Genomic DNA, 27,419 nt, shown 5'->3' with positions numbered 1-27,419 from the left:
TATTTTAGGATCTAGTGACTGTCTTGAGATGGGGTGTGAAGTTGGCCTGTGGACATGTTTGGATGTGTTCTCTTGACGTCAGTTCTTGCCATCGGGTCTTGTGGTTTTCTCCATTTCATTCACATCAATCGTGACTCATCCCAGACTGTTTGCTCTCTGAGGACAGGTTCTCTCAGTCCTAGGTTTCTCTCATCCCTCCTGCCAGCACTTAAGTTAGAGACATAGTAGGTGTTCATTAAACGGGAGTTGGCCTGCTTTTGTGGTGGGCTTTCTCAGCATTTAGCTGCACTTTCGCACCAGCTTCCTAGACTTTTCTAGACTTTGATCTACGCCATCCCGCTGAGCTCAAGGAAGTGCCTGGAAGCTGGTTGAGCAGGAAAGGACCAACTTGTGAAATGGCCACCAAACATTTTATTTGTTTTACTAAATAGTCGGTGTCTAAGACAGCCATGAGGGAAGGGGAGGGGAGAGCGAGCGAGAAGGCAGGGAGCCTGGGGGGAAGGCATCATCAGATGGCAGTCTCTGGCAACTAAATCAGCTGAGGGAACCCGTCCTGGCCCGAGTCCACCCTGTTTTGGAAGATGCGCCTGCTGCTGTCTACCCTCTGCCCGTGCTCCTCCTCGGCGTCGTCCTCGCTCGCCTTGCGCCGGGCGTTCTGGTAGAGCACTGCGCACATGCCCGTGAGCCAGGCGGCCACGGTGCCCGTGGAGAAGATGCAGAAGCCGATGAGCAGCAGGAAGATGTAGTCCTGGCGGTCCAGGTGCGTGATGCACATGTACCGGAGCGGGTTCCCCACCTGCGTGATGGGCCACCCCACCAGCTCTGCGGGCTCCACGCACGTGGCATTTTGATCATCTGCAAGGAAAAACACAGCGGGCAGAGTGCTGAGAGAGTAGAACCACCAGGGTTGCAGGTCCAAAGGGGACCCGGAGAGGCCATGTGGACCCTCGCTACTGAGAGTGTGGTCTGTGGGCCAGTGGCATGGGTGGCAGCTGGACCTCATTAGAGATGCAGGCTCTCAGGCACCCCCCAAACCTCCCGAATCAGAATCTGTGTGTCAACAAGGTGACAGGCAGGCACAGTCAGGTTTGAGACGTACTGTACCCGTGCTGCTTCTTGCCCCTGCCCCCCTTCTGATTTCGCTGCAGTCAGCTTGCCTCCTGAAAAGGGCCTTGCCTTCTTCTTTTTTTTTTTGAAGATTTATTTATTTATCTGAGAGAGAGGGTGGGGAGGGGCCAAGGGAGAGGGAGAGAGAGAGAATCTCCAGCAGCCTCCCTGCTCAAAGCAGGGCCCAATGCCAGGCTGGATCTCTCGACCCATGAGATCATCACGTGAGCCGAGAGATCAAGAGTCAGAGGCTTAAATGACTGAGCCACCCAGGCGCCCCTGCACTTGGCTCGTTAAGGATCCTCCAGGAACGAGACACCACAGCAGGGGCTGGGAGGTTGGAAACAAGCAAGATCTCTACGGAGTGTTGACCCTCCACAGACCCCCCCGTCAATATCTGTTGCCTCCCTCTCCCCTCCCTCTTCTTGGCTCCCACTTCCCCCCTACAACCTTGTCCCTTTCCCTTCACCCCGGCCTGAGTCCAGCCAGGGACCACAAAGGTGTCACACCTGGCTCACCTCTCGGGAGGGACAAGATTCCCTGGAAATGCCTCCTATGTGTTCTCCACTCAGGGAATCGGGGTGTGGGGAGCTCAGAGAAAAGGATCGCCAGTAGGAGAGGCAGTTCTGCTTCTCAGCGGTGAGGTTGGCATCACTGGCTCATCACACGATCTACATGAGTCTTCGGTCCTTTTTAGCAGCTGACTCAGCTGCCTGGCTACTTCTCTGAGCCCCTCCCCATGTCAAGTGCCATAGACTTGAGTGTATAACAGAAAGCAAAGTGGGCTCTGGGGGAGCCAGACAGACCAGGGTTCAAATCTAGACTGTTACTTACTAATTTTGTAAACTTCGGCAGGATATCCATTTCCCTCTCTGAATCCATTTCCTCACCGTTACACATGCAAAGAATGCTACCTGTTCCCAGGGTAATTGAGAGGATTTAATTGCCACAGGCGAGGATGCAAGCCACTGTGCCTGGTGCTCAGTAGTTGCACACAGAACTCAGAGCTTTGCCCTCAGCCCTGCCTTTTCCTAGCTCCATATGCTCCGCCACGTTGATGCAGAGGTGCCTGTGTGTGTGTGGTGCCAGGGGAATGTATCCAGCAGGCATTACATAAATGAGCTCCAACGCAGGGTGGAGACCAGGGCTTGAGATAATCATGCTCAAAATTATAATAGCAGCTAATATTTTCCAAGCTCTGACTACATTCTAAGCGGTACACAAACGTCTTGTTTCATTCTTATAACAACTTTGACACACACAAGTCTATCATTCTTGTTTTACACATAAGGAAACAGACTCACAGAGGTTTGTAAATAACCTGAAGGATCTAGGCAGGAGACAAGACACAGAAAACGCAGACCGAGCTATCTAAGCTCGTCTACAGAAGTGGCAGACACAGACAAGCTAGTGTGGAGCTGCAGGTTATGTGAATGCATTCCTATCCTTGGTAACCAAGGAAGTTAGGGAAATTGGGTTTGCACAGGGGAATTAGGGAAAGGGGTACAGAAGTGAGCTGAGTGGGGAGGAGGCCGTTGGGCCTGGGGGGCTGTCGAAGCCCCTTGCAAGCTGGATAGCATTCCCCGCGCCTCACCCCTGTGCCAGTGCACCTGTGGTGAATGGTTTGTTATTTTCAGGACGATGGTCCGAAGGCCGTGATGCCTTTGAGGACTGGCTCTTGGTGGAGGCTGTAGACACAGGACTGGAAAGCAGTGTGGGGCGGTCACCTCCATGGTGTGCAAAGATTACAGAGGGGAGGAGAGGAAGAGGTCCTCTTGGGGGACCGTGCTCCAAGGGGAGAGCTCTCAGGAGAGGAAAAGGGGTGGGGGCCGGGGGCTCCATTACACTTGGCGTCAAGAGGCAGGAGCCCAATCACACCTGGAGTCCTCTCTCCACTCGGCCTGGCTGGAGGGCGTCTGGGGCTTGCGTCACCTCCCCAAACTGCCAGAGACCTGGTATGGGACAATACAAAGAAAGATGTGTTGGGGAAAGGAAAATGTGGGATTCTGTGGGTTGGGGGTTTATCTCCTTCTATTTTAAGAAGATTCAGCTTTCAAACTGGGGCTTTAGCGGCAGACTAAACATGAGACACCGTGTCCCGTTTGGGAGCATTACCTTGAAAGGGGCAATTAGCAGTGATTTGAAGGCTTTGTTAGGTTGCTCTTAAGTGCGGGATGTGGATGTGGGTGGCTCTGCGGGGAGGGAGACCTGGGTTTTTCTACTGCTGCATTCTCTCCCCCTCCCCATTCCCCAGGCACTGCCAAGGTGGTAGCCCTCCTACCTCCCCGCAGGTCTCCCTAACTCCACTTTCCCCATTGCCCAGCTCTGGACCATTTCACACACCCCTGCCAGATTTCCCTTCCTCAAGCACAGCTCTTCCCAGGCAAACTCTGGCTCAGAACCCTCCTCTGACTCACCTGTAGGCCTGGGAATAACATCCAGACCACCTGGCCCGGTGCTCAGAGCCCTCCGCACCTGCCCCCCACTACCTCGCCATCGCCCTCCCCACTTCCTAGCACTCCAGTGACCGACACTTTGCTCCAGTCAAATTAAACTATTAATTCCTTGATTGCATCTTGCCCTTACCAGTAGCTAGCCTGGGGACATGCTCTTTCTGTATCAAATGTCTCTTCCTGCAATTTTTGCCTCATCAAGTCCTTCCTAGCCTTCAACATCTGGTGTGAGTCAGTGCGCTCCCAGGAGCGTTTCCACAGCCCCCTCACCCCTGTAGCTCAGACTGCATGGGGTCATTCCCACTCCTGGACCCACCATTGCGTCCTCACTGCGCCTGTGACACTCTCCCTCCCTTGGAGGCTCTTGGCCAGAGGAGTGTATCTTTTCTCCCCAACCAGACAGACAAAACTCTTTTTTTTTTAAAGATTTTATTTATTTATTTGACAGAGAGAGACAGTGAGAGCAGGAACACAAGCAGGGGGAGTGGGAGAGGGAGAAGCAGGCTTCCCGCTGAGCGGGAGCCCGATGTGGGACTCGATCCCAGGACCCTGGGATCATGACCTGAGCCGAAGGCAGACGCTTAACGACTGAGCCACCCAGGCGCCCGACAGACAAAACTCTTGAAGACAGAATCCGTGTCTGATCATTGTTGTTCTTGTTAATAAGAGGTATCATTTCTTGAAAGAAATACTTAATTTGGGGGGATTTTCTAGTAATATATATATATATTTAAAGATTTTATTTATTTTGACAGAGAGAGAGAACACAAGCGGGGGAGCGGCAGAGAGAGAGAGAGAGAAGCAGGGTCGCCGCCGAGCGGGGAGCCCGTCGCGGGACTTGATCCCAGGACCCCGGGATCATGACCTGAGCCGAAGGCGGACGCTTCACCGACTGAGCCACCCAGGTGCCCCTCTAGTAATATTTTTATCGTTGAATTCTACTTTAATTCTACTGTGGTCAGAGACATACTCTCTATGATTTCAGTCCTTTGAAATTTATTGAGAATTTGCTTTATGGCTGAACATAAAGTCAATTTTAGTAAGTTTTGCATGTGCCCCCAAAAGGTGTGTATTCTGTCTTTGCTGAGGGTGTCGTTCTATGGATGCCAATTAAGTTGTGATTTTATACAGGTCTTCTGTATATTTGTTGACTTTGTTATTTATATCTTTACTGACTTTTTATCTATAAAAACTATTGTCTCTTGGTGACTCTTAGTCTATTAATGGTCTATTAGCTACTGTGAGAAGGATGTTCAGGTGACCAGTTTTGATTGTGCATTTACCTACTTCTTCATATAGCTCTGTCATGTTTTGCTTTACATATATTGAAGATATGTTATTAGATGTGTAGAAAGTTCTGTTTCCTCTTCCTGGTAGATTTACCCTCTTCTCACTGAGCATACTCTCTCGTTATTTCTCGTAATGCTTCTTGCCTTAAAGTCCACCATCTTTGACATTAGTGTGGCTCCATCGAATTCCTTTTGGTTAGTGTTTGCCTTGTTTATCTTTTGCCATCCTTTTACTTCTAATCTGTCTATGTTCCTATATTTAAGACATATTTTTGTAAGCAGCATGTAGCTGGGTTTTGTTTTCCATCCAGTCTAGCAAACTTTGTATTGTAATTATTCCACTAACATTTAATGTTAGACTGATACATTTGTTTTCCATTTGTCCCACTTATTTTTATGTCTCTTTCTCTCTACTCTGTTGCCTTTTATTTTGTTATTTCATTTCCTTTTCATTAGTTTGATAGTCATACATTATTTTCCTATTCTGGTCTGATGTCATTAGAGATTATCGACCCATCTACTGACCCTGGAGTGCCTGGTGTGTGCTGGGCATCACAGAAGGTGCTTTACAAAATTAAGCTCTATTCTTGACCACCTCACTGAGCAGTTTTAATTATTCCCATGCTATAGAATAAATAAATTATTTATCAGTTATTCCCTTTCTGGCTCTTGATTTCCTTTCCTCTGACAAAAGGCTACCAAGTACTGTTGTACATGCTGTGCACTGCACAACTCCAGGGCCTTCATGCATATTAGAAACAGGTGACTAGCCCCCATGTCCTCCCTCTCTCAGCCCCATTCCATGAGCCCAGGGCATTTGTCCCAGTTAAAGCTCCCAGGTACAATTACAGGTGTCATTAATGTTTAAATTCTTCCTGCAAATAGTTCCTAAGGAAACATCACCCCCCATCTGGTTTGTTTCCACACATAGCATGTTACTCCCAGGCAGAAAACCTGTTTGCCAGAATCCTGTGTCTGCAGGAGCAAGAGTTTCTGTGGCTCAGAATCACATCTGTTAGTGCAGGAGCCCAGAAAGCCTCCCTTTCAGAGAACTGGTATGAACCCAGTCGTTCTAAGGCAAACTGCTCCTTTCTTCGCCTGCAGGGACCACAGTTCTGCCCTGTGGTCGGCTGCAGGTTCCCAAGGAGCCGGGGGCAGGCAAGTGCTGGTGCGCTTGCTCAGGAACCATCTGGGCTGCGTGGAGGGTTCAGCCTTCACATGGTGACAACATACACTGGAGGGTAGGATTTGGAGACTCCCTTCTCTACTAAACTGTACCCGCTACTGAGAATGCAGCACCAGGTTCTGTCAGCGTCACCACTTTGTCATAAGACTTCCACCTTGAACCCCGAGAAAGACCTCACCTGATTCTCCCATTTCTCCTTATTAGGCCCTAGCTCGCCCGAATGTCACTAGATGCATAGTTCTTTGTCTTATTTTTTTTCTCCAGCTGATTATGTATTTGTCAGGGAAGTGGATTTATGTCCTACTCATTTGTCTGCCTCTTCCCACTAGATTATAAACTCCACGAAGACATGGATTTTTGTCTCTGTGGTTCACTGTTATACCCCTAACACCCAGAACAGTGCTTCACCCATACTAGACCTCAAAGCATGGCTGTTGAATGAATGAAATGTTATCTTATTAACACACATTGGGGTCAATGTCATCGACAAAATGCTCAGATGATAGTGAACCTGGGGAGATAGAAGACCATAGGTGGGTCAGCTAACCCCTTGCCACCTTGGATTACTCTACGATAGACTAATACTGATCCCACTTCCTTTGTAAGAGTTTGGGGAAGATTCACTGAACCAAGGGGTGTGCAGTCCCAGAGGAGTCAGAAACAGGTCCCCAGGACCAAATGGAGGGGTAAGTTTTGAGCTGGGAAGGGGCACGCTTCGGTCCTCTGAGACTGCAGAGAAGGAAACGAGGGTAAATGCAGGTGGGGACAAGTGAGGATGCAGGTGCTGTGGGCATGGCATCAAAAGGTACTTATTACTACTCCCCAGTTAGTGTTAGAGAACTGTTTGAGAGCAGAGGCCCTCTTTGTTCACTTTTGTCCCCCTAACGCCTGGCACATAGTAGATGCTCAATAAATGTCTGTTGAATGCATACAGGAGAGAATGGGTGGGCTATTGGTCTGGCCTCATACAACAGTTCTCAAACTCTTGTGTCTTTGGCCTTGCTCTTTAGGACCAGCTCCCAACTGGAATTTGAAGGGACCGTGGTAATATTTTGCTACACTCTGGGTGGCCCAGAAGAAATGACTCTCTAGAGAGAAACCTAGATTGGACCACATAGCAGCCCAACAACACCAAAGCCAACCAACCAGCAAGGCCCCCTTCTCAGACCCTCATGCATGGTCCTCTGAACGTTGGGTTCTACCTTTCCTACCTAGAGCTCCTTTTTTCTCATCACCTGCCTATCTCCCCTTGATGGCATAAGCCCAGGTTCAGCAAACTCCACGGGCCAAATCCAACCTGCTGCCTATTTTTGTAAATAACTTTTTCTTGGAACACACCATGCCCATTTATTTACATACTTTCTATGACTGCTTTCAGGTTACAGATGGCCAAACGGAGGAGTTACAGCAGAGGTCCACAAAGCCTAAATATTTGCTATCTGGCTTTTTATAGAAGGCAGTGCTGACTCCTGGTCTAAACCATCCCTGGCATCTTGAAAATATAAGGATTTGGATGATTTGGGCTTAGGCACTACAGTTCTTCTCTAGTACAATTTTTTTCCTTGGATAAAGAGTCCATATTTTGGTAAAGCTTAAAAGTGATTCATAGACTCCTGGAACATTACAAGAAAGACCTTCAAATCCAGCAAGTTCAACCCGATTATTCCTGTACTTTAGAGGTGCTTTAGGCTATAGGACTGGTCTTTTGTATAAGGGGTTGTATGTGGGCATGATCTACAGGTACAAAGACCCCTTTTCCTCCTAATCCCTTCTTGTGCACTTGTCAGTACCCGGAATAAGGCCAACAGGAGATAGAACCTTTCATTCCACCAACAAAATAAGGCTTAAAGTGTATAGTCTTCTGAAAAAGGAGCTAACAACCTAAGCCCTACCCAGGGGGAAACCCTCACTACCACCTTTCTTGAGTAAGGTTTTGATGGGGGCAGGGAGTCAGGCGGCATAGCCAGGCTGGGGGATGGTGCCAGTTGGCTCATGGAAGCTAAGGGCAGATTCTTGTTTCTTCTCAGTTTGGTCTAGACCTGGGCCTGCTTAATAACTACCCATCGGCTTAGAAAAACCCAGGTAGTAGACAGTTGTCCTCATGGATAAGGGGCAATTTAGAAAAGCTCAGTAGCAGAAGACCAATCACCAGTCACCCAGGCGGGAATTTTGGAGCTCTCCTTGCTTCCTCTCTCACGTCACGAGCCATATCTCAAACCACAGCCATTCCCGTTAGTCTTACTTTCCAAACATGTCCTGATTCTTGTGTCTTCTCGTCATCTGGACCATTACCTCCCTCCCTCACCTGAACCGTGCGTGACAGCCCTTCTCACCCCTGTCCCTGCTCTCTCAGTCTCTCTCCATTCAGCAGCGGGAGCCCTCTGCAGGTCATAGGTCATGTTGCTTCCCTGCTCAAAACCCTTTCGTGATTTCCCGTCGCACTTAGAACAAAATCAAAAGCTTCCCCTTGGCTTAGAGGTCCTGCCTAATCTGGCCTCTCACTAATTTTCTGTCTCCTTCCTTCATCTGTCTCCACCATACTCCCCTTCTAATACATCATGCTCATTCCACCCCAGGGCCTTTGCATTTGCTCTCCCCTCTGTCTAGAAAGTTCCCCTTCCCCACGTCTTATTTCCACAGCTTGTCCCCTCTCTTTATTTGGTTCTCTGCTCAAATGTCACCGCCTTAGCACCCCCCAACAGAAAGGATCTGCTTTGTCCTCCATCTCAGGCACACTCTCTCCCTTCCCTTTCCGTATTTTCCTCCATGGCCCTTATCATCACTTGACATCATGTCATACACTTACGTGCTTATTTATTCCTCTCCTGCTAGAGTGGAAGCTCCATGACAGCATGTCTGTTTCTGTTCTTAGCTGTATGCCCAGTGCCTGGCCCAAGCCTTGGCATTACGTCTCATTTTTTTTCCATAATGCTGTCATTTTGAAGGTTTTAAAATACCCTCTCCCTCCCCCCTGCTGAAAGCTCCAGGCATCCCCCTCCCGCCCAAGTTGGACTCCCTGTGGACAAGGCAGGCAGCATCAGAACACCACTTACCCTCCTGTTTCTGTCACCCACACGGCCCTCCCCCTTCTCTGCGCCCCATGTGGCGTCCACGGTCACCACCAAGGATTGTCCCAGCAACGGCAGTAGCTAACATTAGTTGAACACTGACTATGTGCACTTCTAAAATCCTCGTGTGGGTTATTTCATTAGCACAACAACCCAAGAAATAGGTACTAACTTATTGCCATTTTACAGGTGAGGAGCGTGATTCTCGTGCAGACTGTGGCCCAGCTGGTAAGAGACCGAGGCAGGATTAAAAACCAGGCAGTTTGAATCCAGAGCCCATCTTAGTTTTGCCTGTTCAGTCGGGAGTGTGATCATCTGGAGACCAAAGGGATATTTTAGGATCGCCTAATTGGGTTGGTGTTACAGAAGCATCAGAGAAAACAGCATGAGAAGCACTGGGTAATATATAAGACCTATGAATCACTGACCTCTGCCTCTGAAACCAATAAGACATTCTATGTTAATTAATTGAATTTAAATTTAAAAATAAATTAAAAAAAAGAAAAAAGAATGAATTGACACACAAAAAAGAAAAAGAAAAGAGCATGAGAAACTGTACTTTTCTTGATAGGAAGTTATTCTTTGTCTTTTATCTCACTGAAAGGAAAAGAGGGACTCTCAGGTGGGCCCCTCGATTCCATTTGCCCCACATCCTCACACTCAGGCCCATGCGTGCTCACCCTCGCTTTCTTCCCAGAGGAGGGGCCTTTCCCTGTTTAAGGCTGGCCTTTCATTTGGTGCTGGAGTCCATCCACTCCTGGCTTCACATCAGTTATTGCCCCTGTCCCGAGTCTTTGCCCCTGCATGACTCCTCAGCAGCAGATAAACACATGCATGGACCTCTTTGCTCTGAAGAAAATAAATACCCGCTTTATACAGTTCTCCTCCATCTATCACCCTTTCTCCTCAGTCTACAGCCAAGTTCCTAGAAGAGTTTACATGTTTTTTTCTTTTTCAAGTAAACTCTACACCCAACGCGGGGCTTGAACCCATGGTCCTGAGATCAAGAGTTGCGTGCTCCATCGACTGAGGCAGCCAGGTGCCCCAAGTTTAGATTTTTTTTCTGCACCCCTTTTCCTCCTTGCTGTTCATTCTGTAACCCACTGTCCACTCCCATCATGCCGTTGGAACTGTCCAAGACCTCAGGGACCTCTTGGTAGCTAAATGTGATGGACACTTTTCAGTCCTTACTTGACCTACTTCTACTCTTTGAAACTCTTCTCTCGGCTTCTGTGAGTCCACCCCTCTCTGATTTCCGTTCTTTTATCCTGGCTGCTCCTGCCCAGGGCACTTCATGGGTGGCTCTTTTTGGCCCTTCCCTATGTTGGCATTCCCCAAAGCTTCTCTCCTTGACCTGTTACTCCCCACCCCCCCATCCCCATTCTAAACTCTTTTGCTGGCTTATCTCATTCTTTGTTTGGTTCAGTGATCACCAGTGAGCTGATGATTCTCCCAAGTACATATTCTATTCTTTATTCTGGATTTCAGGTCAGAACATCTGAAGGCCTCCTGGTTCACAGGGGCCCTCCCACTCAACACGCTCAAGATGGGACATGGTTCTCCTTTAAGCTCCTTGCTGCTGCTCCTCCGAGAGTGTCCATCCCAGGGAAGCCTCCAGAGCTGTTCAAACCAATTCTTTCCTGTTATTTTCCATATCTCATTTATTCATTGATTTTCTCAATAAATATTTATTGAGCCTTTTTTCTGTGTCAGGCCTTGAGCTAGTTTCTGAAGATTCAGACATGTTCTTTGCTCTCATAGACCTTACTGTCTATCAGAGAAGATAAATTTTAAGTATTCAAATCTATTAATTACTTAGAATTGTGCCAGAAATCATGAAGGGGGGACTGGGAACTTGGGAGGGTCTAGTTCAGTCTGGAGTCCTATTGCTTCTACCTTCTATTTTATTTTTAAAAGATTTTATTTATTTATTTGTCAGAGAGAGAGAGCAGAAGCAGGGGGAGCGGCAGGCAGAGGGAGAAACAGGCTCCCCACTGAGCAACAAGCCTGACGTGGGACTCGATCCCAGGACCCTAGGATCGTGACCTGAGCCAAAGGCCAAACACCTAACCGACTGAGCCACCCAGGCGTCCCTGCTTCTACCTTTTAAATGGTTCCTTCTGACCTGTCTAGACTTCTTCATCTGCTGCTGTGGACCACCCTCCTCCCTTACCTGGATGCCCACAGGAGCCTCCTAGCCCTGCATCCAAGCTCGCCTGCTTCCCAGAGCTTCTCAGGATGCCCTGCATGTTCCCCAGAGAATCCTCCAAAGGCCCTTCATGGCTGGATCTCTGTTTCTCTTTCTAGCCACATCCACACTCTGCTGGCTTATCTCCAGGCTGGAGAGCCCTTCACTTCTAGAGATAAGGAGACTGAGGTTGGCTGCTTTGGCCAGCTTTGCACTGCTGCCTTCCAGAGGCCCGAGTGGTGCTGGGTGACCAGAGAGGCCATGCACAGAGGTCTGGCATTTCTGAGCTCGAAGGGACTTTGGATCACCTACTTTCAGGGATCTCAAGTGGGCTGAGCTCAAGAGTGTGTGCAAATCACTCAGGATCCTTCCTAAATTGCAGGTTCTTGCTGCCCACTCCCTTCTTGGCTTTTCTGGGCGGTTCGGGACCACTGACCCGGTTGTATCCCTCCCAGCCCCCTCATTGCCCCCCGTGAGGCTGCTTCTCTGGCTCTCAGCAGGTGTTTGTGAGAAAGTCGGAGACATAGGCTGGCAGAGCAGCTGATGGCCATGGAAACGTCTGCGGCCCAGCTGTCCCTTTCTGCGTGTCTGGTCTTTGCAGCACTATCTCTGATGGAGAAGATGGGTTAGCATTAATAGTGGAAGAGTGCGAGGACCTGAATTCATTCTGGAAATCTAAGTCTTGGCACAGTAGTAGATGACTTTGTACTTGGTGGGTTGAAATGGGGCCATTATCCTATTACAGCAGCCTTGAATACAGGATGAAGTAGCCTTGGAATGAAACTAAGATGTTCTCCGCTCAAAATGCCCTCGAAATGACGTGGACCCAAAACAGCACATGACCCAACCCATCTGCTCCCTGCAGATGTCCCTGAGTGGCTTTGTCCCCTGCTTCTGCAACACTCCTGCCCAGACTCCTCTTTGATTTGTGGGCCCCACCATCGGATGACCCAGGACTGCTTAAGGACGATAATTTCAGAGCTGACGGCGAGGGACACTCTGTCCCCAAACTACCCCCACTTCCACTCCTGGTAGTCTGTCACTTTCCGAACTCTCACTGTTTCTTGTTGTTTTCTGTCACATTGCAAATGCCCCTTGAGGGAGACATGTCAAAACATTATTAGCCACTAACGTCTTGGTGCAAATCAATTTATTCACTAGTGGGAGCAGCTGCCGTAGATCTAGAATGGAAGCCATTGTCATAGGGTCTTTCGAAATACGGCGAAAGGATTTGCACTGTCCAAAGCCGGATTCTCTGGATACGGGGCCTGGGGTTCCTACGCTCAGTGGAATTTGAGAACCACTGTTTGAGTGGGCCAGGCCTGGGAGGACAGTCTAGGGCACTGAGTCCCCTGGGGATGGAGGTATTATTCTAGTCAAGTAGATGATACTTAAGATAGGAGGGTAGGACAGTGCAGGAGTTCGAGGCTGTCTGCTTCCTAATTATGTGCATGTCCTAATTATGTGACTGTGGCCTGCTTCTCCAGGAATGCCTCCGCGTCAGCATTGATCCATCGCATTGCCCATCTGGGACCCTGTCTGCGGATCACTGCTCTCCTCCTGCAGTTAAGTGCACCTTATCTTTCCATTTAGGTCTACAGACTACCAGCTAGAAGGGGCTGTAGAGAGTATCTAATCCTAGCCTCCTTTTATTTCAAAGACAAGTGAGTCTCAGAGGGGAAGGGACTTGCCCCACATCACCCAGTGGCATTGCTGGGACCAGGACAGGATCTCTTGGCTTTCAATTGCATTTTCTCTCTCTTATATCCCATGATTGTCTTATTGAAGATGGAAATTATTACTTCTTTTCCCTATGATGAAAGCACTCCAGCCTTATAATACAATGTTGGGCATATAATGAACATACAACAAATATTTCAGGGTCGAATTGACTAGGATGTGTCTAAGAGTAAGGAGAGGTCATGGCATGGGGGGTGGGAAACACTGAATTCCCAGATCTCCATGTTGGGCTTGGCTCTACAGCCACTTACCTGTAAGGAAGTGAGATTCTAAAGTTCCAGCTGAAGCATCTTATATTAAAAGGCTACCCTGACCCATATGGTGGCCGGTGGCCGTTCATGGGGCTACTTACATGACTTAAAACAATATAAAATTAAAAATTCAGTTCCTCGTTTGCACTAGCCTAATTTCAAGAGCTCCATAGCCGTATGTGGCTAGGGGCTACCATATGGGACAGAACAGATATAGGCTATTTCTACTGCCACAGAGACTTTAGTTGGACAGCACTAGACTGGACTTTGAGAGAAGATAGGATGGAGGCCAGGGTCCTTATGTCCAGAAGCTTAGAGTTGTGTGAGTTTTTAAGAGCATCTTCAGAGGCATTCAACCCTGTCCTACTAGGGCAGCTCTATCCTGGGAAGAGCTCAGTTGCCACTCTCACCTTCAAAGAGCATTAATGCCTGGGAAATTACAGTTCCAGCCAGGAATTAGTTCTCCTATCTGCTGACCAAGGCCAAAAAGTAAATGGAATCTGTGGGTCTGTTTTTAACTCTGCATTGATCAGAGCATCTGGGTGACCAGCACTTTATAACTCACCTCCATTTCTGCTGTGATTTTCATGTTTGCAAAATGAGTATGTAAGCTCTTTGAGGATGGAATGGTTTTCAGTGCATCTGGTGAGTGTATCATTGGAGGGTTTCTTTTGATGAAGACCTTTAATAATAGCACCAAAAAAACCAGTTAGCCTTCTCTATAGCCCCTTTATGGGGGGTGAACTGAGCCAACATGGGACACAGGGGAAGAGCATATTACTGCCTTCAGATCTTTTGTTTTAAGATTTCCCCATTTCTTTCCTGGACCTCAGCTTCCTTCAACGTTCCCCACTGTTGCAGAATTAATCTTAGCTAATTGTATTTCTCAGGAATTCACTTCTGCCTTTGATGTGAGAGCTGATATTATGTGAGGGCTGGTATTATTCAGCCCAGGAGTTCATATATTTTTGCAGGGTCCTCTTTAAGATTTGGGCACTCTTGGGGATCCAAAGGTGTAAATCTCTAATGGCTAATTTTAGCTCAGTGGTAGGCAGTGGATGGGGGCAAAGTCTTCTTCAGATAACAAAATCACACCATGTAGGTGACTTCTTGCTTTCAAGGCCATGTCTGCCCCACAGTTGGACCTCCTTGCCCTCATGCCTTGAAAGCTCTCTGCATGTCCACACCTGTTCCTGAAAGTGGGGCTTGTGTTTAGGTAGAACTCCAGTTCCAGATTCAGGTGACTCAGGAAGAACCACTTTGCTGCTACCGGCCCAGCCCTGAGTCTTATGGTCCAGGCTGAGATGAAGCCTTGATCTGAGCTTCTGGTTTTGTTCCCCAGTCCGAACTCCTGTGTTCATAACTTGCCTAATACCCAACTCCCTCGAAGATTCTCTCTGTCCCATTTTCCCAGGGATTAGAGCCCTGGGACCTGCTGCTCACCTTTCAATGTCCTATCTATATCCCCTTCCCCCCGTGCATCCTTATAGTCATGTTTCCTGGATGGGGTACACTGTCCTCTCTTTCCACGTGTGCTGAGGCTTCCTGAAGTCTACTGCTTATCCCAGGGTCACCTGACTGATGTCTGCTACTCTCTTAAGTACCCTGTATCTTTCCCACATCTGCCAACCATTCGTTTATTGAATGCTTTTTGGTATGCAAGACTTAATGCTAACGGCAGTTTGTAAGCGTTCTCATCTCAGCCGCCTAGATAGATTGGTTCTATTATTATACCTGTCTGAAAGATGAGGAAGTTGAAGTTCAGAGAGGTTAAGTAACTTCTCTGATTTCCTATAAATAGCAAGTGGCAGGGCTAGGGTTATAATTCAGGTCTGTTTCACTCCAACCTGAGCTCTTTAACACTGGGCTCCCCTGCCTGCACGCTGGCTGTCCTTTCCCACCTGCCACTGAGGTTGTCCCAAGTGCCTGCTCCACCCGGTGGGCACGTGGTGGCCTCTTTTGTCCTGCTCTGTTCAGTAGGATAGTCCTGCTGTCCCTGACTGGACCATGGGACATATATGGTGCAGATGACCATAGTCATGTGAGTCTCCACACACAGCTCAAGGTTCTCTCCATGAGCACTTCTTGGGCACATAATAGGACTCAATAGTTGAATGGATGAACTGGGTGGTAGCATGGAAGCTTGCTTTTCAAGGGATCTCTATACTGCCATCTTACTGTCATGCTGACCTTAATACTCTCCCACAGGGAAAATCTCCCAGTACTAACGTTCATATCTTCCTGGGTCTAAAATGAAACCCATCTTTAATTTGGATTCTTCTTTCTAAATAACCAGGTTACTCAGCTCATTTCGTAGAGATTCTTCTTAGATCCTGCAGTGTGGGTACATGGGGAGAGAGATGTATATGCTCTATTTTAGAACATGCTGAAGATCACATTTTGATAGCCAGGGTGGTAAAAGAGGTGGGCCTAAGCTTGAGCATTTGTCCGTAGCAAAGATATTTCCACTTAACAGAGGCATGAATCATGTGAGAGTCACACGAAAGAAATATCTTCCATTGTGTCGAGGGCTGGCTAAAGGGCAAGAGAAGCATCTAATGAATTTTACTGTGTGTGCCTCTTCACGTGTGGGTGTGTATCTAAATATTGATGTGTGTATGTGTGTGTCATGTATGTGTAGTATGTGCGTGATTGTGTATGTGAGTAGGTGTATATATAGGTATGCATGTATGGTATGTGCGTATGAGCACATTTTTGTGCTCATATGTATGTGGGTATATGTACATGTGTTTGCACATGTGTTTATGTGTATGTGACGGTATGTGTGTGTGTGTGTATATGTGTGGGAAGGGACAATCAGACTGACTGAGATGCAAAAGTGAGCAAATACTGAGGTTAGGCTCCTACTCTGGGAGTTTGAGTGGGTTGGGATGAACTTGGGCTTGTAAGGAGCGTGCAGGCATGTAATGAGTTTATGATGGCTAGAGCTCATTATCCAATGGAAATGATCTTGGGTGAGTTCCATGTGTAGTCAGATAGGAAATAAAGTTGAAATTTAAACGCTGTGGCCATATGCTTATAACATGACATATTTATAACTAAACTGACTTACAGGATCATAGTTACCATGGAATTCAGGGATTTAAGATATAGTAGTCTCATCAAAAAAAGACCTGAATCAGGAGGTTCAAATCTTTTTTTTTTTTTTTTTTTTGCTACTTACTAGCCATGTGATTTTGGGCCAGTCTGTTTTCTCAACCCTGTCATGATAGGGTTAAAATTACCAATCCTAGCCTCTTCCACAGGCCTAGGGCACAAAATTTAAGGGTTGGTATGACATTTAAAGTAAAGAAAATGAGACCGCATGTGTGAAAAAACTCTAGCAGCTGCAAAGCTCTCTACAAAGATAAATTGTTCTATGTCTGGCCTTGGGCTCATTAGTGTTTTCAAAGAGATCACAATTGTTAGCCAGGGCAAGGAGACCATAGTTCTGCATGAAGTTGTCTGGGCGGGTTTCTCTAGGCCACCAAACAGCAGAGAGAGATGAGCAGATCAGCAGTTGTTGTGGGTGTGAGTTGGGGGCGGGGCGGGGGGGGAGGCTCATACTGGCCAGTGGATAAAAGCTTTGTCTACCTCAAAAGACAGACTCTTCGTTCATGAGGAGCTTATGAGCTTGACAAGATAGATACCCGCTTCTGATGTTTTCGAAAACACACAGTGAAACAGATCCGATTTATAATCCTAGTCAATCCTGGAATGAAATGAGTCAAGGAGTCCAAAGCAGTCATCCTGAGCACTCTGAGAAGACACAACTCTATAAGCAGAATTTTGATTGAGGGAGATTTGGTGGCAGGTGAAGCAGCAGGCTTTGGGACTGGGGAAGAAGCCAAGCTATGTCACCGTTTTCAGCTAGGGTAGGAGGGCCTCCTGGCTACTTGGTGGGCTCTACTCAAGGAAAATATATACTTATGGTGGGCAGGGGGCAAGAGAAGATGAAGCTTCTTCACAGGCTAGTTCCCAAGACAGTTGCTCCTCTATTCTTTTATGATTCGTCCTCTTAAGAAGATGGTCTGATGAAGTTCTTTCCTTTTGATTTATTCTAACTCGGATTGTGTACCTGGGAGCTGGGCCAGGTGCCTAAGGCACGAAATGTAAGGAGCCACCCACTCTTATTGTCTCCCTGAATTTTGCATCCCAGGAGGCTCGCTTGCCTCACCATCATCCAGGCCCTGCCTGGAAGACACGTTAAGACCCGTCCACTGGAAGGAGGGCCAGGAGAGCACATTTTCACTTGCCACCATCATTCAGCTCCCTCTCCCCCAGGTCTCCCTAAAGCCTATCATGTTGGCCAGGAATCTTTCTGGGATATGGCCACCTGGGCAAGAACTTCATGCTGGAGGCTTCAGCAGGTGCTGGTGCCTGAAAATATTTTTCAAGAACAAACACTCAGGGAAGGGAGCTGGTGAATGAAAATATTTTCAAAAACAGCCACTCGGGGAAGGGAGAGGAAACACGGTTTTGACAGGGTTTGAATCCAAAGTCCAATTTTACCAGATTACATCCGTGGCTCCAGGCTTTCATTTCCCATTTCCTTGAAGTCCTGAGTGAAGGTGGTGTTGGTAAAGTGGGATAATTGTAGGCTGAGGATGGGACAGAAAAGTCACTGAGAAGAAGAGGGGGTTGAGGCACTGGAATGCTGGGGGGGCCATGGCAGAGGGGTGGCAGCAACTGGCTTGGAAATCTACCAGGTAAGACTTGAGAATCTGCCCATGAGATTGGAATCTCCCTGTTGGACAGAGTGGGCACTGGTAACCTGTTCTTCATGGATGCATGCCATTCCCTCCTTCCTTATGGGGTTAGCATCTTGAAGACAAAGAAGCCATCAACAGCCTTCTCTCCCTTCTCTCCACTCGCACTCTCACTGTCTGGGGAGCTCCCGTGCCCCTCCCTCTACCTCTATGGAACTTTCTCCTCTGCACATCATACTGTCGGGTTTTGGATGGCCTATGCATGACTGAATTCACTTTCGGATCTTAGAAAAATTCAGTCACTGAATCAAACAGATTAAAATACTCCACCAGTGGCATACAGTGTCCCTGAATTTGTTACTTTGCAGTTAAGGAACTTGATCATTTCCACACATACCATTTTACATTGACACAACAGCTCCATACGCTGAGCCATATTATTGTCCCCACCTGATGGATCAGGAAACTGAGGCTCAAAGACACTGTCTGTGCCTAGGGCAGCCGGCTAGTAAGTGCTGAGTTTGGGACCAGAACTCAGCTCTTTGGATTCCTACTCCAGAACTTCTCTACGGACCCTATTGCCTCTCCAGTCAACCCAAGGGTGGATCCTGCAGAGCAATAAGAATGCTTTCCATCAGCTTCCCCCAGAGTTTTCTCCCATCCTGACCATCTTTTGACTTTACCTTTTCTGGAACCCATTCCTCCGGCTCCATCACATCCTCCTTGTCCCCACACGCAATCAGACCCTCACCTGGATGGTTCAGATGGGACACTATTAAGTAGATGGTGAAGTCCAGGAAGGAGCAGTTGCATTTCCATGGGTTTCCACTCAGATACAGGATCTGTAGTGTTAGGAGGTTTTGGAAGGCAGCATTGTCCAAGGTCTGCAAGCCGGTGTTTCTGAGGTCCAGGTACCTTAGAGAGCTGGTGTTGGCAAAGGTGTACTTGTTCAGAGAGAACAGGTGAGGGTTGTTGGAGATGTTCAGCTGCACCAGGTTGCTGAGCATGGAGAAACTGTATGGGGAGATCAAGGTTAGGTTGTTGGAGCTGAGATCAAGGTAGATGAGTTTGAAGACCCCGATGAAGGTATAATCCATCACCTCGCGAATCAGGTTATTCCGACAGTCCAAGTAAACAAGGTCACTGAGGAGTCCTAGATTCATCGCTGGCAAAAAGGTGATGCGGTTATCATTCAAGTATAGCCTCCGAGTGCTCAGGGGTACATCAGGGGGGTACTCGGCTAACTGGATCCCTGTGCAGATCACTTCCTGGGCTTGACACTGACAATTATTTGGACACTTTGACCCCGAGACCAGTCCCATTCCAAAGGAAAAGAGTAACCACCCGGGCCCAGGGCCTGAAGCAAGGGACATAGTAAGAAGCCACAACTACCCTCCTTCCACCTTCCTGCGGGCGCTGTCCCTCTGATCGGAAGGCTGCCGAGGGGCGGGGTGGGGGAGGAGTGGCGCTGGAAAGAACTGTAACACTCTAGCTTTGTGCAAAGCAATTTTCCATTACAGGAGAACTGAGAAGAAGTTGAAACGCGAGGCCCAATGCCCCGCCGCCCGGCTTGGTGGCTCGGCCGCCCGCTCACTCCCAGACTGCTGCTGGAAGCTTGCCCGCTTGGCGGCTTTGAAAGGTCTCACCCTTTCCCTGCGTTTGCAAGTGAAGGGGAGCCAGGGGAGAGCCACATGACAATGAGCTTGCCAGTTGACACCTTTGTGATGTCAGCAGCCTCAGGAGACTGCCTGGCTGAGGGAGGGAGAGTCCTGCCTCTCTCCCCTTCTGGGTGGTGTGGGGGTGTTTTGTGTATCTCGGTAAGCTGGCTGTCCCTGGGGGAATCAGGGCCTGCAGTGTGGGGCTGGGGGGCTGTGCTCGGGTTCGTGTGTGTGTGTGTGTGTGTGTGTGTGTGTGTGTGTGTGTGTGTACCAGGTCCCGAAGAGGTGTAGTGGAGGATTAGGTTAGCTTGGATCCCCTAATCCACAGGCTATAGAGGGACCTTGGAAGTAGCTTCTTTACTGATGAGCAAAGTGACTTGTTTTAAGGTCAGTTCTCCGAGTGGGTCCTTTCCTTTGTAAATGAATTTGGACAGGTGCCAGTTTTTGGTGGTGTTGGGAGAGTATGGGAAAGGGGAGCCTCCTTTGAAATGAGGAAAGGGAATTCCTCTGATAAGGTGGTCCTCTTCAGATTGCTTTCCTAGCCTGCCTACAGCTCTGTCTGCATTTGGAATATATATGTGTGCTAGTATTTTAAAAAGCCTTTAGAGTAAGTATAAGGTACTCCCCTCAACCAAAACCCAAATGTATAAAAAAAATCCGAGTGCAATGATATGAACTATTTCTTACCATTACTATTCTCCTAGACTTTTAAAATAGTGAGTGCCTCTCTAGAGCTCTAGTGGGAGTTTATATTCATTAACTATTTGAGGGATGATGGGGGGGGTCTTTGGAGGGAGGGATAGAGAGTCTGGAAGCTTAAGAGTTAGGATGTATCATTTACTCCATGGAAGAAGGCACATTAGGCAGAAATGAAGAAAAAGCACCTCAGGAATTAAGATTTATATTTGGGGGAAAATGGGATTTGATATAGAACTTAGCTGTGAATATTAATAAAATAATGCAACCTATATTTAGCTTAGCACAGTACCTGGCACCTGGTATGTAATAAATATTTATTGAATGAATGATGCGTGAATGTCTCTGATGGTTTGTTCCCTTTTCTTGCTTCTCTGCCAAGACAGAAATTAATAAACTCAAGTGGATTTGTGGCTGGTTAGCTAATGCTTGATTATGTTTACTTACTCAGCATTCCTAGGGTGACTGGCCGTGAATTAAGATGATGACTTAGGAGTATTTACCAAATTGAAAGTGACCTTATTTAAGTAGAAATTTCAAACACTTAAAATAATGACCCAAAGGGTAGTTGTACTCATTGAAGCAGCATTTTATTGATAGGGGAGCCACCCTTTCCTTATAATTAAACAAAAAAAGTTCCTTGCTAGATCTTAGGTGATTGCCTGGGAGAGAAATGCGGCCCGTGAAGGCTATGGGGGAGGAATTAATTTCCGGAGTGATGGCTTCTCCCGGGTGGGGGGGGAGGGGCCGCGAGTAGGGGGTGTGGCTTGGCGGGGGCGGGGGTGGGGAGGCTGCTTTCCCAGTGGGCTGGGTTTGTCATCTGTTTCCTTCTGGTGAAAGCTGATCACTGGTCTGCCAAAGTTTATGGAGTGATTTTGCCCACTTTCCACCTTTTCTTTTCTCCCTCTTTCTGACTTCTCCTTTCCAGAGGAGCCAGTGTCTCCAGGTTTCCCCATTTAATTTCTAGCCTCCTCGCGGGGCCGAACTTTCTCCAGACAGCAGCCTCTGGCTCAGGCTTAGCTTAGGGCAAGTGTTTGGCCTTAGGAGGACAAGTGCTCTCACTTCGAAAAGCCTCCGACAAATGAAGCACACTAAAAGTTATTGGCGACGCTGGTCAGCTATGTCTCTTCCTGGAACATTGCCATTTTAACAAAGCACCGGGAATAGCTGTCAAGGCACAGCCCTTTTGCCCGGGGTAGCTGTGTGTGTTGTGCTCGCAAGGTCTGCATACCCACAGACTGGTTTCAGCTTTGCCAGGTTAGACCAGATCTCTAAAGTGCGTTCCGCTTTTCGAGACTGAGTACTATTTGCTGAATAGAGAATGAGTGGACTAGACAAGAGAATAGAGAAAAAACTAATGATGTGATGTATGGTGATTAACATAACATAATAAAAAAGAGAGAGAGAATAGAGAATGTAGCCTTTCCCAACTACCTGATCTCAGAACCTTTAAAACAATTTCTCTTCAAGGATCATCTGTGAGACTATTATTTCAGGGTTCCTGCTTTGTAAAGTTCTGAGCTAGGCTGTTTGCCCTTGGCAGAGTTGCTTAACGTCTCTGGGCTTTATTTTTCTCATCTCTATATGGAGGGAGGTGAACTAGAGAATTTCCAGCTCCCCTTAGGACTTCCAAACTCTTATAGAAGTGGAAGGGCTCAGGCACCGCAGGGAGCCACTGGGGGAGGGAGAGAGGAGAGCCTTCCTATTCCTTCTGCTTACACCATGTGGCCCCACTTGGTCAGGTGGCTGCAGAAACAGAATTTGCTCTCCCCAGTGAGCTGCTCATGCAGTTCCGGCAGCAGCTGGGTTGCCCTTAGTGTTTACAGCTGTTTGATGAGCCCACCTCTGCCCTACCTCCACCGGGTTGGGGTGGGGCATCCTTCCATAGTACAGGTGGGTATCAGGTGAGCACACTGTGGAGCACCTGGTTATCAGGTTCAAATTCACTAGCTGGGGGGCTGGTCTGGGCCGGCTCCTATTTTTAACTGTATCTGACAGAGTCACTGCCTTCCCCACTTACCGATCCATTTTGAGGGTCAGTGTGCTTTCCACAGCCTCTCATGACCCAGAAGTCCCTGATGTTAGAAGAGGAAGGGGCAAGGTCAGGTAGAGCAAAGTGCACACGACCTAGGCACTCTGTTTCTGTCGCTCCCAGGGCCTTGATTTCCTTTCTATAAAACAAGGCAGGATGCGCTCTGAGCCACGCCTCCATGTCCCCCCCACAATGTAAAGTTCCATCAAGACCCTGCCTGTGCAGCGGGGGACAGATGCTTGGAGCCTTAGGCCCCAGCACTAGGGACAGAGATTCAGGCTGCCTGAGCCCTGCTCAGGAGATTGGACCCTTACAGAGCGCAGGCCGGGAATGTGACCGTGTTCCCCAGGGATGCCTTTGTTTTCAGGCTTTCTCCACATGATACATTTCTGCAGCATTCATTCTCCAGAGGAACCCAAGGGAAGTCTTGAAATGGCATACCATTTTGGGGGAATTGGATCACATTCTCAGCTTCTAACAAACCTATGTACTCTTGCCCACGGCTAGGCTTCTGTGGACTGGTCATGATGCCTGAAATTCGCATTGTGACTTTGCCTGAGCCCATTGATTTGGGAGGAGAACACAGACTCTCTTTCACCTTGGAAGAGACGACTGTGGTGTTGTAAGAGCTTCAGAAGGAGAAGCCTCCTCACTGAGTGACCTTGGGCAAGCACTTCAGCTTCTATGGACACGTCTCCTTTTTGATAAAATAGGGAATTCGAATCTTGCCTCACCAGGGTTGTTCTAAAGTGATTTAATACAGCACAGCGTCTGCCGTTTACTATACAGCCTGTCAGGCATGTGATCCTCCCAGCAACGTCATGAGTCGTGTGGCTTGACCCCATCTTATAAATGAAGGAAAAGAAACTCTAACAGGTGCCAGTTTGTCCAAGGTCACAGAGCTGATGGGTGATGAAGGTAGGATTTGGCAAAAGTTTTACTCCTGAGGGCACGCTCTCTTAGTTACTAAGCGATACCCCCATCGCAGATGCAAATGCCTCAAAATGCTCATTATTGTTTTTACAGGCTCCATGGAATGAATTGTCCCCTCCTAGGCACTAAATGGTCCATTAACTTCAGGCCAGATCAAACCACCGTTGCTATGTGACCTATTTACACTTTGGGGTTCCTCGCCTTTCAGAAGCCTTCAACGCTTCTCAGCTTTAAAGTCTTACATTCACCTTTGATATTGTTTTGTATAATTTTCTTCCTTTTGCAGGCAAGGAAGCTAAAAGGAAAAACAACTTTCCTAAGCTCACTCAAAGAATGAGTGGCAAAGCCAGCAACCGTTGACTCGTCGATGCCTGAGGTGACTCAGATTCCCTGTGTAGCCACTTCTGTAAGGAGAATTCCTTCCAAGGTAATCTGGAACATGCTATAGCCATTGGCCAGACCACTGGGCATTTCATACTTATCAAAGCCCCAGATGGTGCATAACCACTCTAGTGGAAATGTCTCTATAATCCAGCATGGCTACCCTACCCCCGGTCTGCCCTTGGGAGCAATCTTCGACACTGAAATTCTAAAGCAGTAGAAGCTTTGGTGGTCTCTCAGAATTCGTATCTCTCAGAGGCTCTGGGAGGTTAGGAGGAGGACCGAAGGAAATTGAGTCCTGTCTCTCCTTCAGCATTCTTTGTGGATAGATTTTCAGGAAAATATGTTCTGTGAGAAGTAGAAACTTGGAGCACAAGTGCCTTGGGCATTGGGAGAGGTTTCCCCACTGGGTGCCATGGTGAGGCGCCCATCTTGGCATTTGGCGTAGAAATGGAGGAGACCATTCATCCTGCGAGAGCCTGGTGAGAAGATCTCTAAGTCTCAAAGTGTTCCTAGCATCTTTGAAAGGCTCTTAGTGTTTTGGAAGGGCCGGCTGTCAGAGGGACATGGAGTGATACAGATGTGCCATCGTGATATTCCCAGGCTGAATGGGGGAGACCCAGGGAGCTCCTGGGAAGAAAGCTGACTCGACCATGGGCCTTGCAAGGAGCGTCCATACTTCTCGTCAGAGCCCACGAACCCACTCCCACAGCCGGGTCTTCCCAGCGTTTCACTTCCTGGGCCGACTGAAGAAGTTACGTCTATGGTCTGGCCATGGTCTCAGTGATACCCAGTTGGGGGAAAGCAGATAGCAGAGCGACGGGTTAACATTGTGATAAATGCTTTTGCTCCTGTCGCCAGGCAGACTCTCAGTCTGAGCTCTTCTGCACGAGACTCCCAGTGTCCCAAGTGTCAGGGGCAGGATCACTAACCTGTCACAGGGTGCAAGTAGTCCCCATTTCATGGAGCATGCTATCTACCTTCCTGGAGAGCTTGCTTCAGACAAAGTTCTCTCCACTCCCCAAGCCAGAGAGGATGAAAGGTCAGGAAAATGCCTCTGAGAAAACCCTGGTGCGTGCGTCCTGCTGTGTCATCTGGCCACTCGCCTTCACCCCTGCTCTCCCAGCCTACAGCTGCCACGCTTCTGTGCAGAAACGGGCCACGCTGGGTTCCCTCTGAGAGAGATTCTTTTGCTGTTGCCCTAGTAACAGAATTATTAAACCAAGTTCCAGCCTCGGGAGTATTTGTGCCTGGTGAGGTAATGTCTGTCGCATGCAGCCTTTTCATTCCCACCCCAACCCCCTCGCTTCAGGCCCTCTGTGCCTCACACCTAGACTGATGGGCTTGGCTCCTCCCTGGCCCCAGTACCACCTGCTTCTCCCACCCCCCCCCCCTTCCCGGGGTGGCTCCCAGCTGAGCAACACCCTTTCTCAGGCTCAGAGGCCCCTTGTTGGCCAAACCCCGCATTGGCCTGGCATTCAGAGCCTCCCACCGTGGCCCGTAGCACCTTCCGAAGCCCACGATGCTCCTTTCCCAAAGCCCACAGTGCTCCCTCCCAAAGCCCACAGTGCTCCCTGTGTCTTAGCAGAGCAGGCTGCACCTGCAGGCCGGTGATGGAGTAGATCCCAGAAGAACAAACACGGAGAAGCCACAGGACTTAGGTGGCGACTGGTCGGTGAAGAGGCAATACATACAGGGGAGTGTTTAAGCATCTGGGCTTCGGAATGAGACTGTGTATAAAATTTGAGCTCTCTCACTCAATAGCTGTGTGACTTTGGGCAAGTTTCTTTTTCTTTTCTTTTCTTCTTTTTTTAAGATTTATTTATCTTAGAGAGAGAGAGTGTGCATGAGCCGGGGGAGGAGAAGAGAGAGGAAGCAGTCTCCCTGCTGAGCCGGGCTCAGTCCCACAACCCTGAGACCATGGCCTGAGCCAGAGTCCGCGGCTTAACCGACTGCACCACCTAGGCGCCCCTTGGGCAGGTTTCTTCCCTCAAGTCTCAATTTCCTCAAAGGCAACATGGAGACAATGATGGTACCTTCCTCATAAGGGTTTCTCTGCCCAATTAACGATCTTCTAGAGTGCTTTGCTTAGTACCTGTGCACACAGAATCATAGCAGCCATGTTAGCTGGGATGATGAAGGTGGCTGACAGGCGAAGGGTGACCCTGTGGGAAATGGGGCCCAGAGCGGCTCCTGATTTGGGCGAGTGGGGGGAAATCGTGCAGATAGAGAATCCAGGTGCAGAAGGAACCCGCTGGTGAGAACAGATAATGTTTTCATTTGGGGGTTTATTGAGTTTGAAGTGTCACAGCTCACTTGTATGATTGTCACTGAGTGCCAGGCACTATGCTGGCACATTCCATACATTCTCCCTTATATAATTCCCACAGCAGCCCCCTGAGATGAGGATTATTAACACATGGCAGGGTTTAGCAGCTTGCCCAGTTGTTAAGCAGCAGAGCTGGGATTTGAACCCAGGCCTTTGTGTCTCCGGAGCCTGCACACTTTTTACCACTATATGCATTGCTTCCTAAATATCTTGACTCTGGTTAGGAAGTCAGTCCTTTTGTATGTGCGTGTGCATGTGTGTATTGCACACACATGTGCTTTTAGTGCTAAGATGGTCTTTGGGGGAACATAATGGTTTGCATTGCTTCCTGCCGAGGCAGTGGTCTGCCCCCTCACCTGGGGTCCCTGTGTGGAAATTTGGCCCCCAGATTTGGGGACTTCTTTTATGACACATGCTCTCCTGAGCTTGTGCTCCGAGTCAGTGGCTCAGTGCTCACCTCTCCCCTGGTCTTATTCCCAGTTTCCCCCCACATGGTGTTCTTGGTCTTGAAAGTGCATTAACATCTCTGAACCTCACTTTCCTCTTTTGAACAACTTAAGCAGTTATGGAATTGCAGGAAGCATCAAAAAAGATAGATGTTTCTTGAGGAGAGGGGCTGTTTCTGATTTCTCAACATTCCCAGGGCCTGGGCCAGAGCTGGGCATAGACCAGCTGACCTCTGAACGAATACATGACCAACTGACTGCATAGGCTGTTATATATGGTCCTGGGTCCACCCCTTTTGTTTGATCCTACTGAGATTGCTTCCTTTTCCACTTACTGCTGTCCAGGATGGTTACCCCAGTTTTTGTGCTTTGGGGATGACTCTGTTTAAACTTTTGGTGTCAGCTAAACCACAGTGGCAGACTTGGGTTACCCAATTGGGTTACTGGTGCTGGGTATTGGGTGTGTGCCCATATATGTGGTGGGGGATGGGGAGGTGGTGGGAGGTGGCAGGTGTGGAGGGACAAGGGAGTAGACTGGATCATATTTCCTCCAGAGACTTTGTAATGGGGAAGGTGCTCTGAGAACCTGAGGGACATGAATTTACATGCCGTAAATGGAACCCATGCTGTGGTTGAATCTTAAAGACCAATGTGATGGTATCAGGAGGTGAGGACTTTGGGAGGTGATTAGGTCATGAGGGTAAAGGCTAACAAATGGGATTAATGCCTCATCACGGAGGCCTCAGAGAGCTCCCAACCCCTTCTGCCCTGTGAGGATACAAGAAGTTCGAGACTTGGAAAAGGGCCCTCACTCAACTATCCAGCAGCTTGATCTTGGACTTCCAGCTCCCAGACTGTGAGAAATAAATTTCTATTGTTTATAAGACACCTGGGCTGTGGCATTGTACAGCGGGGTACAATGAGTTGGCTTGTAACAGGAATATTCTGTTCTT

At 48.3% G+C, this 27,419-nt stretch overlaps 1 protein-coding gene and 1 long non-coding RNA gene across 9 annotated transcripts in view; one reads left to right on the top strand and one right to left on the bottom strand.

Moving 5' to 3' along the window:
• The window catches only part of LOC113933470, a 68,569-nt gene extending 63,096 nt beyond the window's left edge, over window positions 1-5,473 (top strand). For all 6 annotated transcript variants that reach the window (XR_003523355.1, XR_003523354.1, XR_003523353.1 and 3 more), the window contains one exon: window positions 4,316-5,473. This is a non-coding gene — a long non-coding RNA (uncharacterized LOC113933470). The remainder of the gene's footprint in view (window positions 1-4,315) is intronic.
• On the bottom strand, window positions 410-21,070 carry LRRC52 (leucine rich repeat containing 52). Of its 3 annotated transcripts, none has more exons than XM_027613610.2 (3): window positions 19,384-21,070; window positions 18,743-19,156; window positions 410-855 (listed from the first exon to the last, which is right to left on the bottom strand). In XM_027613610.2, exons 2-3 carry the CDS (start codon window positions 19,152-19,154, stop codon window positions 530-532), a joined length of 738 nt encoding a protein of 245 aa, XP_027469411.1. In that variant the 5' UTR covers window positions 19,155-19,156; window positions 19,384-21,070; the 3' UTR covers window positions 410-529. The 3 variants fall into 3 exon arrangements, with proteins under 3 accessions (XP_027469411.1, XP_027469409.1, XP_027469410.1); XM_027613609.2 differs by lacking the exon at window positions 410-855 and adding exons at window positions 9,117-9,418; window positions 13,848-13,964 and having other exon boundaries at window positions 18,743-21,070; XM_027613608.2 differs by having other exon boundaries at window positions 18,743-21,070.
• Between the last annotated feature and the right edge of the window lie 6,349 nt (window positions 21,071-27,419).

Source organism: Zalophus californianus, chromosome 10 (genome assembly GCF_009762305.2).
Source record: "Zalophus californianus isolate mZalCal1 chromosome 10, mZalCal1.pri.v2, whole genome shotgun sequence".
Taxonomy (NCBI): Eukaryota; Metazoa; Chordata; class Mammalia; order Carnivora; family Otariidae; genus Zalophus; species Zalophus californianus.
Note: the sequence above shows the minus strand (reverse complement) of the source record. Positions and strands in the feature narration are given on the sequence as shown.